At 39.3% G+C, this 24,072-nt stretch overlaps 1 protein-coding gene across 3 annotated transcripts in view; it reads left to right on the top strand.

The window, feature by feature from the left end:
• PPP3CA (protein phosphatase 3 catalytic subunit alpha) overlaps window positions 1-24,072 on the top strand; it is a 324,623-nt gene that overhangs the window by 264,762 nt on the left and 35,789 nt on the right. For all 3 annotated transcript variants that reach the window (XM_048847006.2, XM_048847004.2, XM_048847003.2), the window contains 2 exons: window positions 11,290-11,367; window positions 14,284-14,378. In XM_048847006.2, the coding sequence (XP_048702963.1) occupies window positions 11,290-11,367; window positions 14,284-14,378 (173 nt within the window). The remainder of the gene's footprint in view (window positions 1-11,289; window positions 11,368-14,283; window positions 14,379-24,072) is intronic.

Genomic DNA, 24,072 nt, shown 5'->3' with positions numbered 1-24,072 from the left:
AAAGTTACCTGTTAACATGAAATTGAACTTCTGTGGATAACAAAATCTCTCTAGTTCACCTTTTGTGAGCATTAGAGAGAGTGATTCTAACAGTATTCCTTTTAGAGATCATTGCTTAACTTGGGAAAACTTGCACAGTCAGTTAATCCTACAGAATGAAAGAAAGGTTACAGTACTGAAAAATTAGGCCTCTTGAATTGCCAATGAGACCATTTTTAAGAGAGAAGGTTACAGAGCCTTATCTTTCATTGGTGCAATCAGTAACAAAGGTTACACTCAAGGGAAATTAATTTTCTCTTTCAGTCAAACAAAAAAAGTCAATTATACCTTAATAGCCGTAGAGAGTAAAGCTCATAATAGCATGCTAAACAAAAAAAAATCTTCGCTAAGTAGACACTGAATATGCATAAATTTATTCCTCTTGAAGTTGGTATAAATTGATTTTTAGAAGTCTATGGAAATTTCCATTGAATTTAAGAATACAAATGGGATCTCACTGAGTGGTACAGCATGTTCTAGGAAACAAGATTCCTCTTGACAAAGAAAAAAATATAGAATCTGAAATAGGATTTGTGGAGGGAAACATACCTTTACGCTTTCTTTGTTGGGGACTAAACTTTTATACTCCTTGATTTACAACTGAAGACCCTGTTAACATGAAGACAGGATATGAGTAGCCCTGAAACCAATAGAAATCTAAACATTTAAGGGGTGTTTGTGTGTGTACATGTGTATGCACACACACACAAAAATGGTTGCCAATTTGGTACTGGCGACTGAAGTCCCATATAGCACATTGTAGATTTTTTCCACATCTTGCCCCCCAAGTGTGCCTTAACCGTGAGCTGGAGAAGATGACTCTAGAAGTTATAGAATGGTTTAAAGGATAGGTCTATACTGCAGTTGGAACATCTAATTTCCAGCTCAAGTAGATATACTTGCACTAGCTCTGATCATAGCTATGACGATACTTGCAGGGAGGGATTAGATGCCCAAGTGTGATCCTGTCCAAACCCATAGGTACGTACCCCTCCCGCTGTTCATGCCACCAAAACGACACTTCTATTTTTCGTGCTTTAACTCAATGAGAACCAATGCAGAGATATCTTCTTGAGCTGGAGATTGCATGTCACAGCTTCTGTATAGACCTGAGACAGCAAACAGGAGTGTTAATTCAGATAGTGGCTTCTGTGATGTGATCCCTTATCTAGTAGGTCTAATCACTTATTTCTTCAAAGAGAAAAAGGTATTTCCCCAGAAGGAACTGTGTACTGACTTCTCATAGACGCAGAGAAAATGAGTCCTAAAACAGTTCACAGCATGAACCTTCCCTTTTGTACTGAGGGACATTGAATTTGGTGGGAGTTTTGAGTTCACAAGGAGTGCAGGACTGGGCCTTAGCAATGTATACTATGCAAGGAGACAAGCTTCTCTCTCAAGAGGGAAAGCACTGTGAGCAGTTTAACAATGTAGCAGCTCCACCACTCTGTAAGTTTTTGACCCTGTGGATACTAATGAGGAGCCATATGCAGCTAATGAAAGGCTAATATTTTAAATGAATTAGTTATAGCATTTTAACTCCTGTGAATGCCATTGAAATGGAAGGAGGGACCCACCATGTTTATTTTGTTTTTTTATATTGTATTTTTTATTTTACTTTTTACTGTTGTCAATACATCCTTTTTAATGCAATATTTAATACTAGGATGAAAGAAATACTATAAAGAAAATAAAATAGCAAGAAATTATAAACTGCACTGATCATGACCATATTCAACTGTCAGATTTTCCATTATAAACCCCAATTTTCAGGGGTTAATGTCTAATTCATAAACAAAATATATTCCCTCACCTCTGGTTTGAGTGGCAGCCAATCAGCATTTATAGGGCAGTCCACTCACCAAATCCTATTGGATTTCAGCAATTTAAGCTCCTTTATAAATGTACTCTTTTTAGACCTTTTTAAATACAAAACATGAGGATTGTTTCTGTGAAGGGAGTGAAAGGCACAAGTGTTGTATCTGAAGCAGGTAACGTACCAGTTCTGTTTGGGCAGTAGATCCGAGGAATGTTCAGCTCCGAAGTTGCTCATCATCAAGGTAGATGAAGATTCCTGACAGATCCATCAGCTCCTCTGTACTAAATTGGAAACTGGTATCAGTGTTTCCCTTGGGGAGACCTGAAAGGAGATGATGAGTTAGTTTTCACCAGTGTGATTTTTCACTCTGTCTCCTGTACGCAAAATCATGGGAGACTGATCATGCATTGCTGTGAGCCTGAGAGAACTCAAAAAGCCCTTATCAGATTAAATATTGACCAGGAGGGCCATGATGAATTTTTGAAATTATGGCGTTGAACACATCTGAATCCTGTTCACCCATTCACATCACAGTGGCCTTAATACTTTGAACGTAGGGACCTTCACCTCACAACCAACCCTGTGAAGTAGGTAAATGGTAAATATCCTTATGCTAGAGATGAAAGAAATGTGAAGCTCAGCTAGGTTAATTGACTTGTCTAAGGTCATGTAGCAAGTCACTGCCAGAACCAGGATTAAAATACTAGTGGTATTACTGCTAGAGTTTGCTTAATCCAGCAAACCAAAGGTTTGGAAACTGTGGTCCCTGAATAACTAGCTTTATGTGGATAGATGGCTAGCCATATTGTGCTGGTTCTTGTCTTTGTTTCCAGCTGCTAAAATGCAAAAGACAATCAAAAGACAATAAAAAAATTAGTGCTTCCCATTATATTACTTTTTTTCTCTGAACAAATGCTGTAGTTGCCATGGGCTGTTTTGTCGTTGTAAATGGAAGCTGAAGAGTTCCATAAAATCACAATGGAAGGGGAGATCCCTTGAGTCAATCTCTTTCATAGCCCATAGTATGAAAAGCTTTGAGAACCCTGGCACTAGACCACAGGTGATAATTATATTTACATATAATATTTAATGGGAATGCTGTAAAGCCTAAATAAATAATGTTTATTAATTGCTGTATGACTGCAAAATATTTTTTTAAGCCAGTCATTGTCAAAGGTGGGAGGAGAACTCTGGGCGTTCCAGGCTCCCAGTTGTGTGCTGATTTCTTGGTCATGTGTCCTCTAGAGCATTGCTGCCTCTTCCTCAAAAATGTGTACTTTATGACTACGTTATTTTGAGTAACCCTGGTAAAACTATGGCAATGTTATGGGAAAAAGTACCCTGAACTTTACCCCTGCATAATTAACAACAACAAAAATTTTGCATGAATATTTCACCCAACTGTGCTGTTAGCCAGCTGCTTCCTGCCCCAGCTTACTGCAGAGTACTCTGTTCTTACCAGAACCCTCAATAATGACCTGCTCCTGCAATGTGATGCACATGGGTGGACTCCAATATCCGTGTAGAGGCCCGTGGGCTGAGTGATTTCAGTTTGGTTCCCCATGAGCATATCACATTGCAGGATTGGAACCAAACTGATTACAATACCCTTCTTTGACCCTATCCTTCCCATCACCTCATGGTTACTTTTCTAAGTATTTGTGTTCTTCATCCAGCTATGGCACGAAGGGTTAGTGAGAACTAAGAGTGAGAAATACTGTGGAAAGTGGAATTGCTATGGAGGCCTAATGTTCACTTTTTAGTAGCGCTCACTCTATTTGGTTTGTTTTTCCAGCAGTTAAGGTGAAGGGTTTATTTAGCTTTATTAAAAAATATTTGAAGTTTATTCTGTAAAGTTAGTCTCCCTTATTTTTATTTGTTACTGTTCATAATTGCCATAATGAAAAGGTCACTTTTATGATAAATTATGATGCCATAAAAGTGCCCTTTTTAAGCATTTATTCTTGGAATGACTGGTTGTTTTATGCAGTTCATGCAGTGGTAAATATGTATGTTTGTATACTGACATTTAAGACAGTAAGGGTATGTCTTCTCCACCTACCGGATCAGCTGGCAGCGATAGATCCGGCGAGGATCAATTTATTGCGTCTAGCCTAGTCGCAATAAATTGACCCCCCCGAGCGCTCTCCTGTCGATTCCTGTACTCCAGCACCGCGAGAGGTGCAGGCAGAGTCTACGGGGTAGCGGCAGCAGTTGACTCGCTGCGGTGGAGACACCATGGTAAGTCGATCTAAGTATGTCGACTTCAGCTACGTTATTCACATAGCTGAAGTTGCGTAACTTAGATCGATCCCCACCCCCCAGTGTAGACCAGGGCTAAGAAGCAAAGATGTGCTGAAAATCACTTCTCTTTTTTAGGTTAAAAGGTCTTATTTATTCAAATAATAGTGAAGAACACATTACAGACTAAATTACAATGCAATAAATACAGGCTACAGACTGGATATTTAAGCTATTGACTAGAGGTGGGTAAATAACAGATTTTTCAGTAAGCTGGCAATTCCACATAAATAAATAAAAAGTGTTCTGGTCAAACCAAAAATGAAATTTTTGGCAAATTGAAATATGAAGAACATTTTGTTGTGGGTTGAATGAAGCATTTTCTTTGGATCGCTAGCATATTGTTATGTGTTTAACCGTTTTAAAAATAAAAGGAAAGTTCAAGTTGAAGTTGTGTTGAATCAAAAATAGGAATGTTTAGTTAGAAAGATGTCAAAATGAAACCTTTTGCTGTTTTTCACATTTTAAGGTTTTTTTTTTTCTGTCTAAAACAATTTGGCAAAATTAGTCTGAATTCACGAAACATTTTGGTGTTGCTGTATCTGTTTTTTCCACCAAAATATTTTGGTTGAAAAAGTTTGCCAAGCATCGCTATTGATTACTTGACAGTTGATGCACTGATGCTCCAGGAACTCGCTCCACAATCCTGTATGTACTGTTGCATGCTGTACTTTATAGACCCCAAATATTGCTATCTTTAGCTATATTTCACCAGAATTTCAGGTGGGAGCAGATTGTTGTGCCACTGGGCTCCAATATGAGTAATTGCTGTTGCAAATGATGACCGCATGACCAGAAGGCACAAAGCAGTCATCCCTTGGTTATTATGACATCCGTCAGCGAAGATGTTGGTGTCAGGTTCCTTTTTGAATGTGGTGGTGCGATTTGTGTTGGAAGCTTAGGCGGGCCTCTAATTTAACTCACAATTTTTTCACACTAGTTCCTTTGCGTATTCATTGGGTGCAGAAGGATTTGAGGGTTCTTCACCTGAACTTCCCAAAATTGATTCTAAGCTAAGAATAAAAAGCAGGTTCAGTTCTCATTGTGAGAAGCTCATAAAAGAGAGCAAAAGTGAAAATTGCACTGTCCAGTGTCCAGTACAAACTCCTAATTCAAGTTAGGCCATGGAATATAAATATGTGTACTGAAAACTGAAACAAAACTGTTAAAAGAATGTATGTAATCTTAATATGACTCTCCTTAATCCAAATAACGTGTTAACAAAATTCAGTAATTTTACTAATTGAGACCAAGTGACACTGAAATTTTTAAAATGACCTTTACAATTCAAGATCCTCTGTTACAATTCAAGATCCTCTGTTGACAGGTTTTATACAAGTGCAAAGTATTATTATTTTTGACAGTCCTATCTGCATGGATCAAATTGTGTATCCAGCATGGAGAGAGAAAAGATTCTAGAACTAAACTAAGACTTAGCAAGAGTAAATATTTAAATCAGTCCTCCTTTTTTATCTTATTTAGTTGTCTTTTAATAAAATCAAGGTACCCAAAATAAACATTTTAATATATTTTAAGATTTATTTCATTGACCCTTGTTTAAAAAACAACCACCTAGAATGCATCCCTTTTGTTTCATGCTTTAATAGCAAAAGAGAAGGTGTCAATAAGCATGTTATGTCATTAAAGTCCAATAACCATGTTTTTATAATATTACATATGCAATCACATTTGTGTAAATCAGTATTCATTACCATATACTACCCTTTGAATTTCTCTTTCTCCCATTCTCATGCTAGTGTGTCTTGGAACACATTTTTATTGAGGAGTTTAGAAAGGAAAATTTTATTATCAGCTATGACACATTTTGCTTACAGTCCAAAGCAAAGTCAATCACTTTTAGAGCATTTAAATTATATAAAGAGCTTTATATTGAAAAGTATATGATTTGTTCTTCCACGTGGCAGCTTTGTCCAGCTGGTGAGTTTACATCATTGAGACTACTAAACATATTCTGGTAGAGTTATAATTACAAGAGAGCTATGTAGGTAATTAGACCTCATTGGGTTTTCTAGATATTTTTATAGAAGAATAATAATATGAAAAGACAATGAAAGTCTAATATATATTACAGCATATTAAATTCCCTGCAGTCTAATGAGTTTGCCATTGTATTGTTGTTAGAAATGTAAAGACAGTAGAATTGTTTGTTGGATGCAAAACCTGGAATGAATTTCTGTCCATGGTTAGTCATAATATTTAAAGCCAAAAGGGCCACCAGATTTAAGTCTGTGAAATACAGAAATATTTCTTTCTTTTTTCCTCTCAAAAGTAGGCCTGGTGGAATCTTAATGTCTCCCCAAACCAAAACAGATTTATCATGGACATGTGTATCTCTCCTATTCAAATATATTCATCAGTAAGGATATGGAAAGCCCATATCAGCTATATGTTGTTTGTTCCAAAAAGTTGGTATTCCACATATACAGGGATTCTAATGTAATACATTAACTTTGTTAGCATCTGATTCGGGGGGGCTGTTCATGGAGTAACATACTACTAAAAAAATGAGGGTGGCAGAATTGGGTCTGTTGTGATTCTATACAGAAGCCTGGTGACCTATAATGGGTTAGGACCAGATTTTTAAAGGTATTTAGGCACCTAAAGGTACAGATAGGCACTTTTGAAAATGCCTAACTCCCAATCAATAGCACCTAGAGGCCTAAATATCTTTAAAATCTGGCCTGTAAGTCTTAATCAACCACAACTGATATTTTACTTTTAACACCTTGAGTGAAAGCTAGTGTGTTTGACTGTAACATCCAGGTTACAGATTTTAATTCCATTTACTGAGTGCTCTTTTCTTCTTTCTTTTTTCTCTAATTGGATGTAATCCAAGTACAAAGTACCACCCAGTTAAAGATCCGTACTTTAGTCCTTATTCAAGCAAATCTCCAAGTGTCTGAATGGGAATTTGACTAAATAACAGCTGCAGGATTTGGCTTTAAATTGCCCTCTAGAATGTTTGTGTGACTTTACTGACCCAAGTTCATATATTTTGAGAATTACTCTTAGCATTACTAAACTATTTTCAGATGAAATGTAGTATGTGCATTGTACTTAATTAATACTTACATTTACAAAACCAGATGCTCCCCCTGGTAGTCAGATGAAAGTTATAAAATTTGTGGGACTACTTGCAGATTGAAGTACTAATCCATGTAAGTAAGTGTGGCAGAATCTGGTCCCTTGTATTTTACATTTTTCAAGTGCAACACAAATATTAAGCTGTTCCCTAAACAACAGGAACTTAACTGTTAGCAAGTGTATAATACAAAGTAAGGATCTCACACACGCATTTCCAGTTTGTTAAAAATTGTGAACTGTTACAAATGCAGTTGAGTGAAACTTACATTTTTCACAAAATGACTCTCTCACAAAATTCTGAGCCATTTACATCTCTGAAATGTCACTTCTCACTAAATTTTGTGAAATGGCTAATTCCTCATCCAGACGTGAAAAATGTCAGTCCAAAAAGGTATCTGTTTGTTTTAAAGACTCTTAAAATCTTTAGTGATTGATTGTTTGAAAATAGGATTGCTAGCATGCTTCATATGCTTTAAGTGGCAGTTCCTCCAAAATTGCTGTTAAAGCCCCTGATTTATCTCGTACTTCACTTCTCCGCATATACTTAACTGGACTATATGGAAGGGCTGAGAGAGAATGTTATCCGTAGTGCCACTCCATGAATTTTCAGATGAAGTGCTAACAGCACCTTCGGAGGAGGAGTAATTTATTTAAACTTACTCTTCTTTGTGCATTTGGATTCCTAGATATCTACCTGCTTGCCATGTTTAACAGTTTAGATAATTTGGATTTTCTATAGTAATTCAAATTGACAGCAGTGTGATCTCCATGAGGTGCCAGTTTTATGTAATCATAGAAATTTGGAAAGAATAGGTTTAAATATTATAATTAGAAAATGGAAATGAACATCATTTATTTGTTAAAATTGCACCAGCAGAAAAACATGTACTTTTATTAACCCAGCTCCTTTAATTATTAAAACGTATCCAGTTAAAGTATAAGCAGTAGTTACTGGCACTTTTTTTGTATTTAAAATTAAAGTGTCAAATTAGTGTTTCAGACAAGTTATGGCTTAACAGCCCTTAAATCCAATGTAGTCTCTTTTTCCTCATAATTAGTACAGCACAAGATAGGATTGGTACAAGCATCTTCTCACTACCCTGCCAATTTGTCTCGCTCCTGATTTTGGAGACATTGCTTGCTGAGAATAAATTGGTCTCTGCCTGAAATGCTCATTGAGGATGTCAGCATGTGTAAATGGTTTTCATTGGACCACTCAGTACCAGAAACTACAGTAGGGCTCTTGGAGTTGTTTCCATTGGGCCACAAAGCAGTGCTTTCTGCTGTTACTGACCTTTGTGGTGTTTGTGCTGATCACATACAAATGAAAGTCTCTAATTCTGCAACAGCCTCTGCAAGGACTGACTCTTCTGCCTTTAAGGAGTTCCACTGAGGTCAGTGGAGCACAGGGTTCTGCCCACGTGGATCAAGTTGCAGAATTAAGGCTTATCTCTCTTTACAAATCTCCTGAACAACTTAGTTTCTCTATTTCTGACTTTTAGAATATTCAGGTAAATTTCTTGCCCCAGAGTATGTTACAAATATTAGCCTGTATGTGTCAGACTGATCCTTGGCATTAAAGGGTTGGTTGGTTTATTGATTTTTTCAATCATAATTTTATACACATAACAATGAATATCATTTTTAGTAAGTTTATAGTAATGTAGCTTTAAAATTGTTTTCCCACTTAAGGTATTAGTTCATTAGCTGGGATGCAGGACCCATAGGGTTGTAGTGGGGCCCATACGCAACAGTGTGTCAGAGCAAAAGAAATACATGGCCTGCCTGCCCTGGCAGGTCTATGAGAAAAGATCATGAAGCCAAACCAATTAAGTCCAAGATCGTCTTGCTTACCTGGGTGGGAAATTAGTCTGTTAGGGGAAGTAGACTGCCAGACTGTAAATGAGCAGACTGAGAGGAAAACCAGAGATTCTGTAATCTGCACCTGAATGAAGAGTCTATTCAGGGTCCCTTATAGGTTTTATATGGGGTGGTAAAAGACCTGGTCCACACTTAAAATTTAGGATGACATAGCTACAGCACCCAGGAATTCAAAATATCCACACCTCTGAGTAGCATAGCTATGCTGAACTAACCTCTAGTGTAGATGCAGCTAGGTTGAAGGAAAAATGCTTCCTTTGACCTAGCTACGATTGCTCGGGAAAGTTGTTTTCCTACAGAGATGGATAAACCCTTTCCATTGTGTAGGCTGTGACTACACTATGGGGTTATAGCTACAGCACCATAACTATGCCAATATAATCCCCTATTGTAAACATGGCCAGAGTTGTCAGATTTGCAATTTCTTTAGTCCTGATCCACCCTGTTCTGACTCTCAAATTTCCTATGCCAAGGAAATAATCTTGTTTCGCTGATGGTGTGGTTGGGGATGAGGGTAGGTGGTGGGTATTTGCTGCTAGAGGGCCTCCTATTCTTCCATATTGAGGCTGTGATGTCATTGGAGGAGGTTTCTTGCTTTTTGCTGTGAAAGCTATAGAGAACACAATCATCTAAAACTGGAGAAGACTGATAGCTGTGACGAGCCACCAATGACCAGAAAATGGGGCAAGGGAATTCCAACCTGTTGAAAGTCAAAACTGTTTACTTAAAAGAGAAATTGTGTGTGGACAGTGTGTAATGTATATGTTAGGGCTATCTTGATCTGTAAAAGAGTATAGAGGATAATGAATCTCAATTCTATATACTTACCTTAAAGGGACCATTTTAAATTCATTTTAATTCATAAACTAATTCACAGATGTCCTTGCAAATTCCCTTTAAAATTCAAAGAGTTAAGTTCTGGAAGTTTGAGGAGCATACACTGTATTCTTCATACATAAAATGCTATGTCCATCCTACAGACTTCTGCTGGCATAGCTGTCAGTCAGGGCATAAAGAAGTGTGATCCCTGACTGATATAGGCTCATTTATACCAGTGAAAATGTGCTCTTCACAGGAATTGTTTTTTTTTTTTCCTTTGGGGTGGTGGAATAAGCTAGACTGGCTCTGCTGATATAATCTGCAGCCACACTAAGAGCTGGCCGAAGTCTCGTGAAGCCATAGCCTCAGCTTTCACAGTGGAGTTCTGACGAGGCTTCCGTAATACAGGACTGTATCCAGGGTTTCTATATTTAGATGTAATAGGGTTTGAATTAAAAAAGTGTCATGGTAAAAGTTAGCTTTTTAAATCTTGTAAAAATGTACAGTCTATGTACTTCTATTGTGTCTGTGCTTTTAATAAAACCCTCAGTGCCTCTACAAATGAAGTAGCTGCTATAACTTGTTTTCAGAGGACTGATAATTTTATATATAAAGAAATATAGAGCTGAGTCCTCTTTCATCTTCTAAGGCAACATTATCAATGGGAAGTGAAAAATGTGAAAATAAAATTGTAGTAAAACTCATTGTTTTGTTTTAATGACTGTGTTTTCACCAATGCAATAGAAAACACCCAACTCAGTAGAGAGGTCATGTGAAATATGTTTGACTAACACATTTTTAGAATTCAATTTTGAAGATACCAAGAGGAGAAGTAATTGAAGTCTTGTTTATTGGTGAGATAAAACTGAGAAACAATTCAATTTGGGTATAGGTTCACTTTCTTCCTTCTGCCTCTATATCTCCTTTGTACACCACCATCATATATGCTCTCCCTAACCAACCAATATATACTGTACTGTGTGGGCAAGTTTTCTGTTGCATCCCATCCTTGTGTTACATTTATCCTCCTCTGGGCGCTTTGAAGCTCAGAATATAAAAGAAATTATTTTCTTTCTGACAGGTAGCTGTTATTATGTAATGAACTGCAGCTTTTCTATGCTATGCCTCCACCCAATTATGTAAAAAGTACAGCTTCTGGTGCTGTTTCCAATGTGAAAGTGAAAAAACCTGTCTTCAGAGCAGAAGTTGATTCCGTGAATGATGCATGTTTGATCACGCTTGATCAAATACAGTATTTCTGAATGTCAGATGAATGCACTGCTTCTGATAATTCCATAACAGGAGCTTTTCTTTTCCTCCAACAGTTACCCGGCTGTATGTGAATTCCTCCAGCACAATAACTTGTTATCTATACTCAGAGCCCACGAAGCTCAAGATGCTGGGTAAGTGTGTGGAGGGGGAGGGGGGCTCTTGCTTGATAAATAAACATTATTCATACCCATTGGCTTTTATAAGGAAAGAGTTTCCCTGAATCAGCAAGTAAAATAATCCATTTTAGCAGTCTTCCAAATTAAAATGGTAAAGTCCCCAAAACCCCTTATTTTATATTTTTAGTGTTGTTGACTTAGGGGCGATGTTCTTTAATTAAAGTCGTGGCAAAAAAAATCTCACTGTTGCTGCTAATTCCCTAAACCACCTCCTCTGACCTGCCTGAGAACAGTTCAGACATAGCTGGCCTTATATACCTTTCTTCTGAGTCGTGACTAACGGGGAAAAAAACCCTGAGGCCTCATCTGTCACTAAATACTACTACCTTACACTGTCACAGACCCCTAAACATCACAGTGGACAAAGAGATGTGTCATGACATTGGGAGACTCTATGTCCTGGAAGTCCAGACTGACAGAGAAGCTTCAGACTCCAGCATGGGTTTCTTAAAACTTCAATGTGCACCTATCACCATGTCACTGTAGGTCACAACTGAGAATACCAAATTCAGGACAAACTGCTGAGAAATAGGTCCAACACACTCCAAAACTGGTGGTTATTCTCCCATAAGATTTACCAAACCAGCAACAAAAGTAAACTTCTGTTTCACCACCCTGGCTAACAAGAAGTCGGAAAAGCAGTCCCCTTAGGCATTCCAGTCCTGGATTCAACACCCAGACACTAGACTTAAAGATGAGTGGTTCTTTAAAACCAATTTCATTAAACAAAAGAGTTCTTCTGATCCCAAAGGACCAGCCACATACCCAGGTCAATAACTCAGATCTTACCCAATAACCATGCTGTTGGCAATCCTTTAGTATCTAAAATCTAAAGGTTTTTTTTTATAAAAAGAAAGAAAGGTGAAAGTTAAAATTGGTTGAAGGAATCAAATGATTACAATAAATGCACAGTTCTCGGATCAGGCTTGTAGCAGTGATGGAATAAACTGCTGGCTTGTTAAGACTCTGATTGCTTCCAAACCATTGGAAGGTCCTCAGTCCCTTGGTTAGAATGCTCCTATGAGTATAAGCTCATAGTCAAGAGGTTTGAGCAGGAAAGAGACAACATGGCGATGTTTCCAGGGCCTTTTATAGCTTCTCTCCAGTGAAGGGAAACCCATTGTTCTGACTGTGGAAAATTACAGGTGACAAGATGGTGTTTGGAGTCACATGTCCATGCATGATTTCACTTAGTCATAGCAGGAAAGTCCATTAATTGTAGATGGGCGTCTTCCATGGTGAGTTAAGTGTTCTTCAATGTGCCATTCAACTTGAATAGTTCCTTCACAATGTGCTGGCTTGTGAGTGCTACCCAGAAGCAAATATTTGAAATACAGCTATAGAGCCAATACTCATAACTTCAGATACAAAAATGATACATGCATACAAATAGCATAATCATAACCAGCAAATCATATCCTTTCTATAGACACCTTACTTGACACACTTTGTACAAGATTTGTTGCACTTACATAACAGTGGTAGCAACAATGATCTATTCTACATGATCATATTTTATCAGATAAAATCACAGCACCGAAGAGGAAATGGTGTCATTTTGATTAGGAAAAGTATTTGTTTCCAATATATACCACAGAGCAACCTTTTGGATTTCACCTATACTGGTACACAGGGTGGGGAGAATAGCACGAGAAGCCTTCTCACACCCTGTTACACACAGCCCACTCTCATCATTCGTCCCAAGGTGGCTGGGAGTGGGGTGAGCCCATGGCCCTGACTGCTCCCACCCCCACCTCTCCACAAGCCTGTAGGAGTGAGAGAGCTAAGCTATTGTAAAGCATAGTGCAATACGCACACTGAAATTCCGAAAAGCTATTACAATGAATCGGTGTGATACTTTTCCTTACTTTTGTGGATAATTGCCAATTATTAGAAATTATTAGAGAACTAGTGTGCTGTATTGGGTATTACTTCTGCCTTGCTATGGGGAAAATTCCATTTTGTTGGTTTGCTTCCAAATTCTGCAGGTGTCCCATTCCGTTACTGATTGATTAAATATTGCTCTGCTGGGACAATATGCCTTTGGTCTGCATAAGCCAGCAGGGATGAGTAATGAAAATGTATAGGCATTAGCATGCTAGTCCATGGACTGGACAAGATTTGACATTCCATTGTGAAGCTAAGCTTTCTTTCCATAGAGGAAAGTATATTTCTGGGTGATACTGCTTTGCATGGTTGTCAAATGATATAGTTTGTAATTTCATGAATGTGCTTTATACTTTATTAATACTGATTTTGAAGCATAAAACTCTGTTGGGGGGAGGTTACTATAGTAATGCCTGTGTCCCATGGTGCTCCAAGACATCTGAATTAGTTTACCTATTCTATCTCTCTGAGTATTTTTTAATCCCTTTGCAAATTTATTTTGAGAAGAACCCTCCATCAATAGATGAAGGGCGAAAACCTGATCCCCTTGAAGTCATTGGCAAAACTCCCAATGACTTTAGGGAGCCCAAGATTTCACCAGGAATGTCTAGTGCTCCTCGTTAGTATTTTCTTTCCTACCACACTTTGCATGCTTGGGTTTCAATCGTTAGGAACCAGCAACTAGTGTAGCTGCACTGGTACAAACAACATGGAAAGTCACAATTTGCGCCATTTGAGTTTACCTCTGCTTGAAATCATGGTAATCCCAACTGTAGGCAAGTTCTAAATCTATAGCAAATCCTTCATGCATAGCTTTAAACATAATTTATTTCTGTTGTTGCTTGTAACTTCACATGGTAAAACCATTGGGAGTGACCTGTTGCTTTTCTTGGCCTGAGATAAGTCAGTGACATGTTGTACGCTTAGAGCACTGAACAAATGATTAATAATACTATTACTAATATAACCTGTCATTTCCTTTAGGTATCGTATGTACAGGAAAAGCCAAACAACAGGCTTCCCTTCACTAATTACAATTTTTTCAGCACCAAATTATCTAGATGTGTACAATAACAAAGGTAAGAGAGCTCTCTTCCTTCTGTTGATGCACAGTAGTAGCATTATCTCTTTACTCAAACGTTTTATGCAGTTTCCCATTTTTGATTCTTTGCGTTGACTTTGTCCTTTTATTAGTTCATGCTTGTTTACTTCGTTGCACCATGTAAATTTAATGAGATGAATACCAATCAGGTGTGTGTGTGTGTATATATATATATATATATATACACACACACACATTATATATATATACATTCTGATAGCTACATACTTTTATGTTTCTGTCTTGTATATCCTTGGATACATTTGGATTTTGAGTGTTGGTTGTTAAGTAAAACTTTATTTGGAGAATTAAATTGCTAACAATTCTAATAACCGAAGGAAGCATTTTGTAAAATCTTATGGTTGAGATTTTCGAAGCCATCTGCTACTTTTTAAAATAGGCCGTCTGGCCCTTTGTTACTTTGTAAGATTAATGGGAGTAATATGGCAAACTCTGTCATAATATAATCTAGGTTCTAATAGAGCCCATAGTATCTGAGCATCCTATTTCATGTTTTGTTTTGTTAATCATTTTTACATGTAGTGCAAAGAGAGGGAAATATATATAAATAAACAAAGTCTGCTGCTTAAATAATATACTAGCCACCCTGTGAAGACTCAACACAACCTAAATACAAGTGGATGCAGCTTACATTAAGTTACTACAACAGTCACTACAGCACTTACAGTGACTGTAAGTTTCCCTAATGAGTTGCAGAAAAAAAGCTGTTCTAAATCAGAGCATTCCAATAACTCCTACTGCTAAATCCAATATACACATCAGGATAGCTTCACTTTCTGCTACTCCAGTTGGAATAAAACTAGTATGCTTTGGTAGGTGAAAGAAAATATGGGGACTATAAAGACTTCCATAACTACTTTTTCCTTACCATGTTAATGAGGATAGTTTCATTATAAACTACCATTTCCATGGTCCCAACCTATTAAACCCATTAGAAGGTGTTTAGCTTTCCTAAGGGGACAGATGGGATTTTCAGTCCTTGCCCACAGACAAAGAAAGTATTTGGTATAAAATGTGCAAAAGAAAAAAGAGACTTCAGAACTAGCATGATTTTAATAGGTTATTGTATAAAACTTCTAAGCACTTTAAAAAGCTATTATGCAAATGCTTTAGTCTTTGTGAGGGAAGAAATTGGTTCACTGCTAGAAGCTAGATTTAGCATATTTTGGCATAATACAAATGCATGTTAACGTGCAAAAAAATTATTAAAGGTACAATACCAGCAACATCAAAGCCTTGCTACCAGTATCTATCTATGCAGAAAGTAAAGCATGTAGGAACTGTGCTTAAGCAAATATATTTTGAGTCCTAGCAACATAGATCAGCACAAGAGACTTAGGAATTGCAAGTGCAGTAAAGACAGCGTAAGGCAGTATTGCAGCATCAACAGTGCAGGGGAAAGAAAAGTGTTATTTGTGGGGGAGAGATTTCTGATAGAGCGTATAACAGTAGTTGCCCTTAGCAGGTCCATAGTAGTAAAGTAGGTTGGACCAGCATTTCGGATTTGCCTGTAATTGTGTTTCTTAAAGTGTTTGTATTAGGAATATGGGGGTTGGCAGTATAGGCTTTTGTCACTATGGCAAGCATTTGACACACAAGAACAATGATAAAAATAGAACTTAGCATCTGAATTTTAAATCCCCAAATGTCAGGGGATGAACAGAGGAATGTCCCTCTATCGTATCAGTCTCAGAAATGAGTCATTTTATTTGTTCCATGATTCCTAGGTATGACAGACCATATATTAGATAAGATTACCCTTTCTGATAAAGAACCCTTATGTGCAACTACTGCTGCAAATTCTGATTATCTACAACTGCTGTTGACATTCAGGTGCTCAGTTCCTCTCCCTATTTGGGCCAAGTGAGCTAATGTCAAATTAACAATGGATTAAGATCTGCTCAATATGACAGAGAGTCATCCTCTTTAATGTGTTGCTTTTAGTGAATTTAAGGCTGACCCTAAATATCCTTCTAATGAATTTTTGTCAGAATTTCTTGCAAGGGAAAAAAACTCTTTTTCCTGAGATTGAGATGACTGGTTAAGGCATTCCAAGTGTGCTATAGAAACTTTTTCACACTGCATTGCTTGTGCACCTCAGTCTTGACTGCAATCTGCTGCTGGCTCAGTCCAGGGAAAGAAAATGCCATGATTCTGAATTTTATGGTTTGGGATATTCTTTGTAAATTGTAGCTTGATTTGCAGCAGATCCATCCTTTAATAATATAGTGATTCTGACTGATCAATTTCATCAGAGGTGAGAGAAGACTTAGGAAAGGCTTCCTGCAGAACTGCAACGAGTGACTTACCAGCATGTCCGCTCAAGGGACAGAAACTGCGTGTACCAAGACTGAATGAGGGAATGTCTGGTCCACATCAGAGGAGATTGGGACCCGAGGAGGCATATGCCATTTTTCTCTGAGAGCAGATCATGTTGACTGAAGACACTTTCTCAATTACAAGCCTAGTCTTTGCCCAGATTTACAGCACGTAATCTCTAAGTAAAGAGAATCGATTTATTTGAGGAGCTTCAGAAAATTCTGATTTGCTTCTGAGCTGTAATGAGTTAGAAATTGCCCTTAAAACTTCAGATTTTGAATCACATGATGTTTTTCAGGCACCTCTGGCTTACACATTACAAACTACAGTAAAAGATTTGTTATCTGGCATGTTGGGGGATTGGAGGGTGCCGGTAAGTCAAAAATTCTGGTTAACTAAGAGGGAGGGAGTTTGGGTGCAGGAGGGGGATCAGGGCTGGGGTTTGGAGAACAGGAGGGGGTGTGGGGCATGGCTCTGGGAGGGAGTTTGCATGTGGGAGGATGCTCGGGCAGAGAGTCGGGGCGCGGGAGAGGTTTTAGAGTGCTGGATCCGGGCAGCGCTCGCTTAGGGCGGTTTCCCACAAGCAGCGACATGTCTCTGCTGCTCCTAGGCGGAGGTGTGGTTAGGTGGCTCTGCGCCTTGCCTCCGCCCGCAGGCGCTGCCCCCACGGCTCCAATTGGCCGCGGTTCCCGGCCAATGGGAGCCGTGGAGCCAGCGCTTGGGGTGGGGGCAGCGCACTGAGCACCCTGTGGCCATTCCTCCACCTAGGAGCAGCAAGGACATATTACCGTTTATAGGGAGCCATGCGGAGCCAGGTAGGGAGCCTGCCGGCCCCGCGCCAACTGGACTGTAAACCCAATGAAGATCAGAAATGCCAGTTTATAGAGCTTTCTAGTTGGTAAAGTGCCAGATAACAGCTTTTACTGTAATAAAGTCAGAAATTTGCACATAGTTTTGACTTACTGTTTTATATCCAGGTGTGGGCGTATGTGTGGTTTGTTGTTTGCCACTTGTAGATGAATACAGTAAGATTCTGAGGAAACTAAAGAGATTGGCCAGCAAACTGGAAGTAATGATCAGATATATTTTTATCTTTCTAATGCGTGAATGTGATGGAGCACTGTGGTATTGAGAAAGGGTGAGTTGGAAGGTTTGCATTCGTACTGGGGCAGAATTAAGATTGCGAGGTGCATGCTGTCTCTAGTATACGGTGTTCTTCTTCAAGTGATTGCTCGTATCGATTTCAGTTAGGTGTGCATGCACTGCATGCACAGCCATCGGAAAGTTTTTCTCCTAGCAGTATCCGTCAGGTCGGCTGTGGAGCCCCCTGGAGTGGCACCTCCATGGCGCTCAACATATGACCCTGCTGACCCGGCACCCCCTCAGTTCCTTCTTACCGCCCGTGATGGAACTGTGGCATCTTGCTCAGCAAGTTCTCCACATGTCCCTAGCTTCATTTAGATAGTAGTTCTGATTTTTGATGGTAGTTTCTTTGTTTTGTTGTAGTTAGTGGCAATTGGGTTGTGGGGGGGGTTTACCCTCCACCCTAGCTGGCTGTCTTTGGGGCTTTCATGCCCAAATCCTCAGGATTTAAGCCCTGCAAATCCTGCTCCAAGCCCATGCCAATGGGCGACCCCCATGACTCTTGTCTGAAACATCTGGGGGAGGCTCACCAAGCCAAGAAGTGCAGGATCTGCCACGAATTTCGTCTTCGGATTCAGGAGGAGCGGGATTTTCGCCTGAAGCAGCTCATTATGGAGGCAGCACTTAGTCCCCAGCCTCCTTCGGCACTGGAGGACCCAGCACTGAGTTCTTCAGTGCACAGAGTCGCGGCGGCGGTGGTGGACTCTGGCCAAGACCCGTGGCACCGCCGCTCCCCGGCACCAAAGCTGGCGTCATCGACCCAGCACCAAAGTGACACCGGAAGCCGGAGAAGGGTGGCTCTCCTGAGCAGAGACCCGGGCCCCTGGAGCCGATCTCTGTGGTGCGTCCTGCGGAGGAGCGCCCAGGAGCGAAGGTCGCGGACGCAGCACCGTTGACTTCAGCCCCACTGGGGGAGCCTTTGAGTCCAGTGCGGTTGGACTCCCGGTCCTCAGCGTGGTGAAAGTTCAGCTACTGTCCACCCTGGACATGTTTGCGGCTGCGAGGGACCTCATCCACTCCACACCAAACCTGCAGTAGCTCAGTGGACAGCACTGTCTTGAGGCAAGCTGGCACTGATCCATCCGTTGGCACCATCAGCTCCGTTGGGCAAACCTCAGCACAGTTTGAGATCCTGGTACTGCTCAGAGTCCTGGCACCGCTCCCCATCGCAGTGCCGGTCGTACTCACAGGCACCTTTCCGGATCACATCAGCGCTCCCGATCACAGCCCTGCTCCACTCGCCTTCGTGGAGCAGGTCCCGGACCTGACGCTGGTTCTGGCACCATTCACCATCTTGGCGCAGCTCCCAGCCACAGTACCGATCTAGGTCCTGGAACTGATCCAGGTCCCGGCACCGCTCCCCAGCCTCGCAGCACTGCTCTCCTTCTCGTCGGCACAGATCCACTTGGCACCACCCTGGCCCTCGTGGTCCCAATCTCATTCCTCGGGTTCAGAGACGGGGTCGCGGCCTTCGGATCGGGACCACCACCAGTCAGACTGTAACTGCCCTGATATGGGGGCAGGACCATGGCCGCCACATGGGCAGGGGCCCACCCAGTGGTCATTCTGGACCCCATGGGCATACCACCAGGCCCAGGGTGCACAGTCTGCAACTTCCCAGTCGGCTGCCTCTGAAACAAGGGTACCGGAAGCCTTGGCCAGTCAGCCCACTCCTCAGGGTCCAGAGGACCCATCATGCAAGAAAATAAACTTTGACTTGATAGTGGTATTTTAACTATAATGGTTTTATGAGGCCTTGAGGACAAGGTATATTGAAACAAAAGTTCCGTGCAGGTTGTATGGGTGAATACAGCTGTGTCTGTGAATCGTAATGAGCCCATCACGATCTGTTTTTCCCGAGGCCACACACAGAAGCCAAGCTAAGATTTTATCAAATGAGGCACTTAACAGTGCTGCTGTACTATATAACAACTTTTATGAAGAGTCATGCCTATTTTTGAACAATATTGAAATTCCCTATGGCAACAGTATACGGCGGCTAAAGAATACAGTATTTGTTGATCAGTAGCCCATGTACAGTATGTAAGTATTTTAACTTATCACAATATTTTTCACTTTTGTTTTTTACATTTGTTTAAGACATCAGGATGTACAGTAGTGCTATTTTTGCTGGGACAATGGATACAGAAGTGGGAAATTGTACAGTCCTCAGTAGTAGTCAATCAATTCTGTTTATTATTGTCAATGAGTTTATATTTTAGTGTTAGACTGTCACTTTTAAAAATGGAGGTTTTTTGGCTGAATGAACAATTTAACTAGCTATCTGAAGGCAAATGCTCATCTTGGAGGGCTTTTTTGTTTGTTTGTTTGTTTGTTTGTTTGTTTGTTTGTTTGTTTGTTTGTTTGTTTGTTTTTTTAAAGGTTATGTCTTTTAACACTGATATATTCAGTTGGGGAGTTGGAACATTTTGACAAGAATAACAGGATATCTCTTCAGATACCCTTTAAAGTCCACAGTGTGTTTGCTAAGACAAAAAATGAGACCAGGAGAGAGAAACAACAGATTATGCAAGGGGATCTACAGTACTATAAAAAGCAAGAAAACAGCCTCAACGTTGATTATTTGTGAGACATTAATTAATGTCCTATTCATTAATATCCTACAAAAAAAGGGGTAAATAGCATGTTTATGAAATTTGCAGAAGACAGCAAAAAGGGAGGTGTTGTGGACACCAGCTGAGTAAGAGAAGTAATCGAAAGGGATATAGAAAGACAATAACAAAAATTAATTTCACCTTGGAAAATTGCCCGGCAGCATATCTTAAAATAGAGATACTTGGGAAATAGTACCATAAGGAACAGAGGAATGATGTAATAATCTGATTTGTTTATCATCTTTGTTTTATCTTATCAAACCTATCAGTTTTCTCTAGCATTCCTCACTGTACTTATATAAAAGGCCACTTGTTGTCATAGTAACAAAGATGATAAAACAATTATTAGGGTATCATTGCCAATGTAGGAATGTTCACTACAAGTGACTTCTTTGATCTACTGATCCAAGTCCCAAGAACTGGGAATTCGGCTATTTCTTTGGGAGAAATTATTCTACGATTTAAATAGAACTTACTTTTAGGGAAGGTTTTTCTGGTATGTTCAACCTAAATTTTTCCTTTCTACAATTCATCCTGTTACTCTAGTCATAACCCTGTGTACCACATTAAATATTTCCTTTCCCTTTGTTACTATTTCCACCCCCTCGGTATTTTTCCCAATCCCTTTTCCCAGCCTGTCACCTCATCAATGAAATGTAGTCACTTGGTAGCCAACCTGTTACATTAGGTGGGAGCAGAACTCATGGTTCCATTGTTAAAGTTGAGAGTGAGCTTTGCACTTAAAGCAGGGATTCCAATGCTTTGCTTTGTATGTAGAATGCAGTATATCCTCCCCGAAGTTATAGAACTTATTCTCTCAGCACAGAATGAATTTTCTGATAATTTACAAGCAGGCTGATTGAATAGTTTGTAAAAATTAATTTTAAAATGTTTCCTTTAAGAAATTTAGCACTCAGTGTCAGACTGCTTTTTTCCTGAATGATCTTAGTGTTCAAATTACACAGATGCTTCAGATGTCCTTTATAGCAAAACTCACTGAAATTCTGTGCATAGGATACATCTGAAGACTTCATTTACAATTAGTGGTCATATTTTCTCATTATTATTCATAACTGAAAGATTCTTCTTCATGGGAGCTGAAAAATCATGCTCCACTACAGAGATTTCCACTGAGAAATGCCTTATTTCAAAGTGGTTGCCATCCCTGATTGTACTCAGTGGGACCAAAGTTATAGATTGCCCCCAATTAGATGACTGTCTCAATTTCACCACCAGTCTCCTATTATTCTAAAGGGCACTGAGGCCATAAGATGCTGGCTTCACTCTCTTAGGAAATACTAGGAAGCAGTGACCATTTTGTAAGAGTAACGCAATGAAGGAAAAAAGAGAAAATCTAATCTATATTTAAAAATCATTTAAATCTAATCTGGGGCCACAAACTCTAAAATGTCTTAATCTTATCTATTTGATTATTGCATGATGTTGCTAACGGGCAGAGTTAAGGTTATCTGGGTGTCCTAACTCTGCACTTCTATACCTTAATATGTGTGAATGTAAGGGTAACCTTAACTCTGCATTTCTTGGATTTATAACTCTTGATTTTGGAATAATTGCTACATCCCTGTAATGTGTGTTACAATAAATTTACTGTACTTGCAACCTTAACTCCCATTTTAAGAGTTTAGCTCTTTGAGTCTTTCCTCATAAATCAATACCTCAGATTATCCGATGACTTTTGTTGTTCTTTTCTGGAGCTGCGTTTTTTCAAGTTAACTCTCATTTTGTTTGCTTTGCCCTTTACAACTTCTCTACATTTCTTTCCCCTCACTGGTGGTCAGAGTTCCTCCCAGTTCAGGATCCACAAATCCAGTCCCATTAGTATTGTTGACCCCCTCTTCCATATCATAAATGGAGATGTTTACTGCCCAAGTACATTACACCAGTTCTTGCAGCATTTTACTAGACATTGCCGTCAATTACACCCTAGACAACCCACCAAAAATCATGTCTGCACTAGATACCTCTCCTTAATTCAAATCATTGCTGTTTTATCTTTGCTGTTTGCTTACTGAGCTGCCAGTCATCAGCCCACACTGGCAATGTTAATATGTTCAAATCAATATGAATTAATTTTGTGAGAGATTGTATCAAATTCTATACTAAAATCAAGATATAATTCCTTTCATCCAGTAATTGTTGGTCTTTCAAAAAAAAATACTCAAGTCTGATTTCACCCATGAAGAAAAGGAGTACTTGTGGCACCTTAGAGACTAACTACACCCATGAAGAATAACTCTTGGTGATCCTGCCCCCATTGAAGTCACTGAAAAGTTTTCCATTAATTTCAGTGGGGTTAGGATTTTATCCCATAAACCTATACTTATTACTGATCGTGTTTTTCTTATCAATTTGACAAAAATGTCCAAAAATAATTTATTGAAAAAAATCCCGCAGGTGGCTACAAATTCTGTCTTCATAAAACAGAATTAAAGATTGAGGAGGGTACATGTAGTATATTTTACTTTATTAGCAGCTGATGTCTCACAAATTAATAATGTTAGTAATCAGTATTACACAATTTGCAATTCCACATGGTTAGATTATATAAAATGTTATAAAATATTGGTTCCTAAATCTCCTTGTTCCTTAGGATAGTGATTGCTAAAATCATATTAGAATTCATATGGCTATTAATAAAACCATAAGTTTCTTGCTCTGGTTGATTATAATAGATCTTAAAACTGCAACTGGCTTCTTGATATAATAGTGCTTTTGTTTGTCATGATCCAGGAGTGAATGTATCAGGTGCCAGAACTTTGGACCAGTGTGATTTCCACTTAGTGACATTGCTGATGTTCAAGAGATTCAATTTTCTATTTTGCCTTGATTGTTTTCTAATTGAAGTAATGCATCCTGTGGCTCCCTTTTTTTTTTTTTCTTTTTTAACCCCAGTGATCAGATACCCTGCAAACTAGTGCTCATGAAAACTTCCAAAGATAAATGTTCTTCCAGGACAGTTGGGTCACCTGCAGCAACTAAGATTTTGGCACCGAGTCCTGATACGCTGAAATTACAAATTTCAGAGTAGCAGCCGTGTTAGTCTGTATCCGCAAAAAGAAAAGGAGGACTTGTGGCACCTTAGAGACTAACAAATTTATTTGAGCATAAGCTTTCGTGAGCTACAGCTCATTTCATTGGATGCATTCGGTGGAAAATACAGTGGGGAGATTTATATACACAGAGAACATGAAACAATGGGTGTTACCATACACACTGTAACAAGAGTGATCGGGTAAGGTGAGAGCTTCTCCGTTGGTTCAGAAGTTCTCCTTTCAATTAGGGAAGTACCATTAGAGCTATAGGGAAAGAGGCTAAATATCTCATTTCAAGAAACAAAATACCCATTGCCGGGGGCAGGGAGGAAACCCTTTAGGGTTAAAAAGGTCAGGTAAACTGGTAATTTGCCAGGAAGTGTGGTGTTCTTGACGCAGCTGCAATTTTGCTCCTCCCTAAAGCACTGCAGACTACCATCTTGTAAACTGTAGTCTGAGTTATATGAATAAACCGGCTCTTATTGTGATTACATTTTATAAGTCATATTGCTTGGTTGCT

The sequence above is a fragment of the Caretta caretta genome, chromosome 4 (assembly GCF_965140235.1).
Source record: "Caretta caretta isolate rCarCar2 chromosome 4, rCarCar1.hap1, whole genome shotgun sequence".
Lineage (NCBI taxonomy): Eukaryota > Metazoa > Chordata > Testudines > Cheloniidae > Caretta > Caretta caretta.
This window is presented reverse-complemented; position numbering and strand designations above follow the sequence as displayed.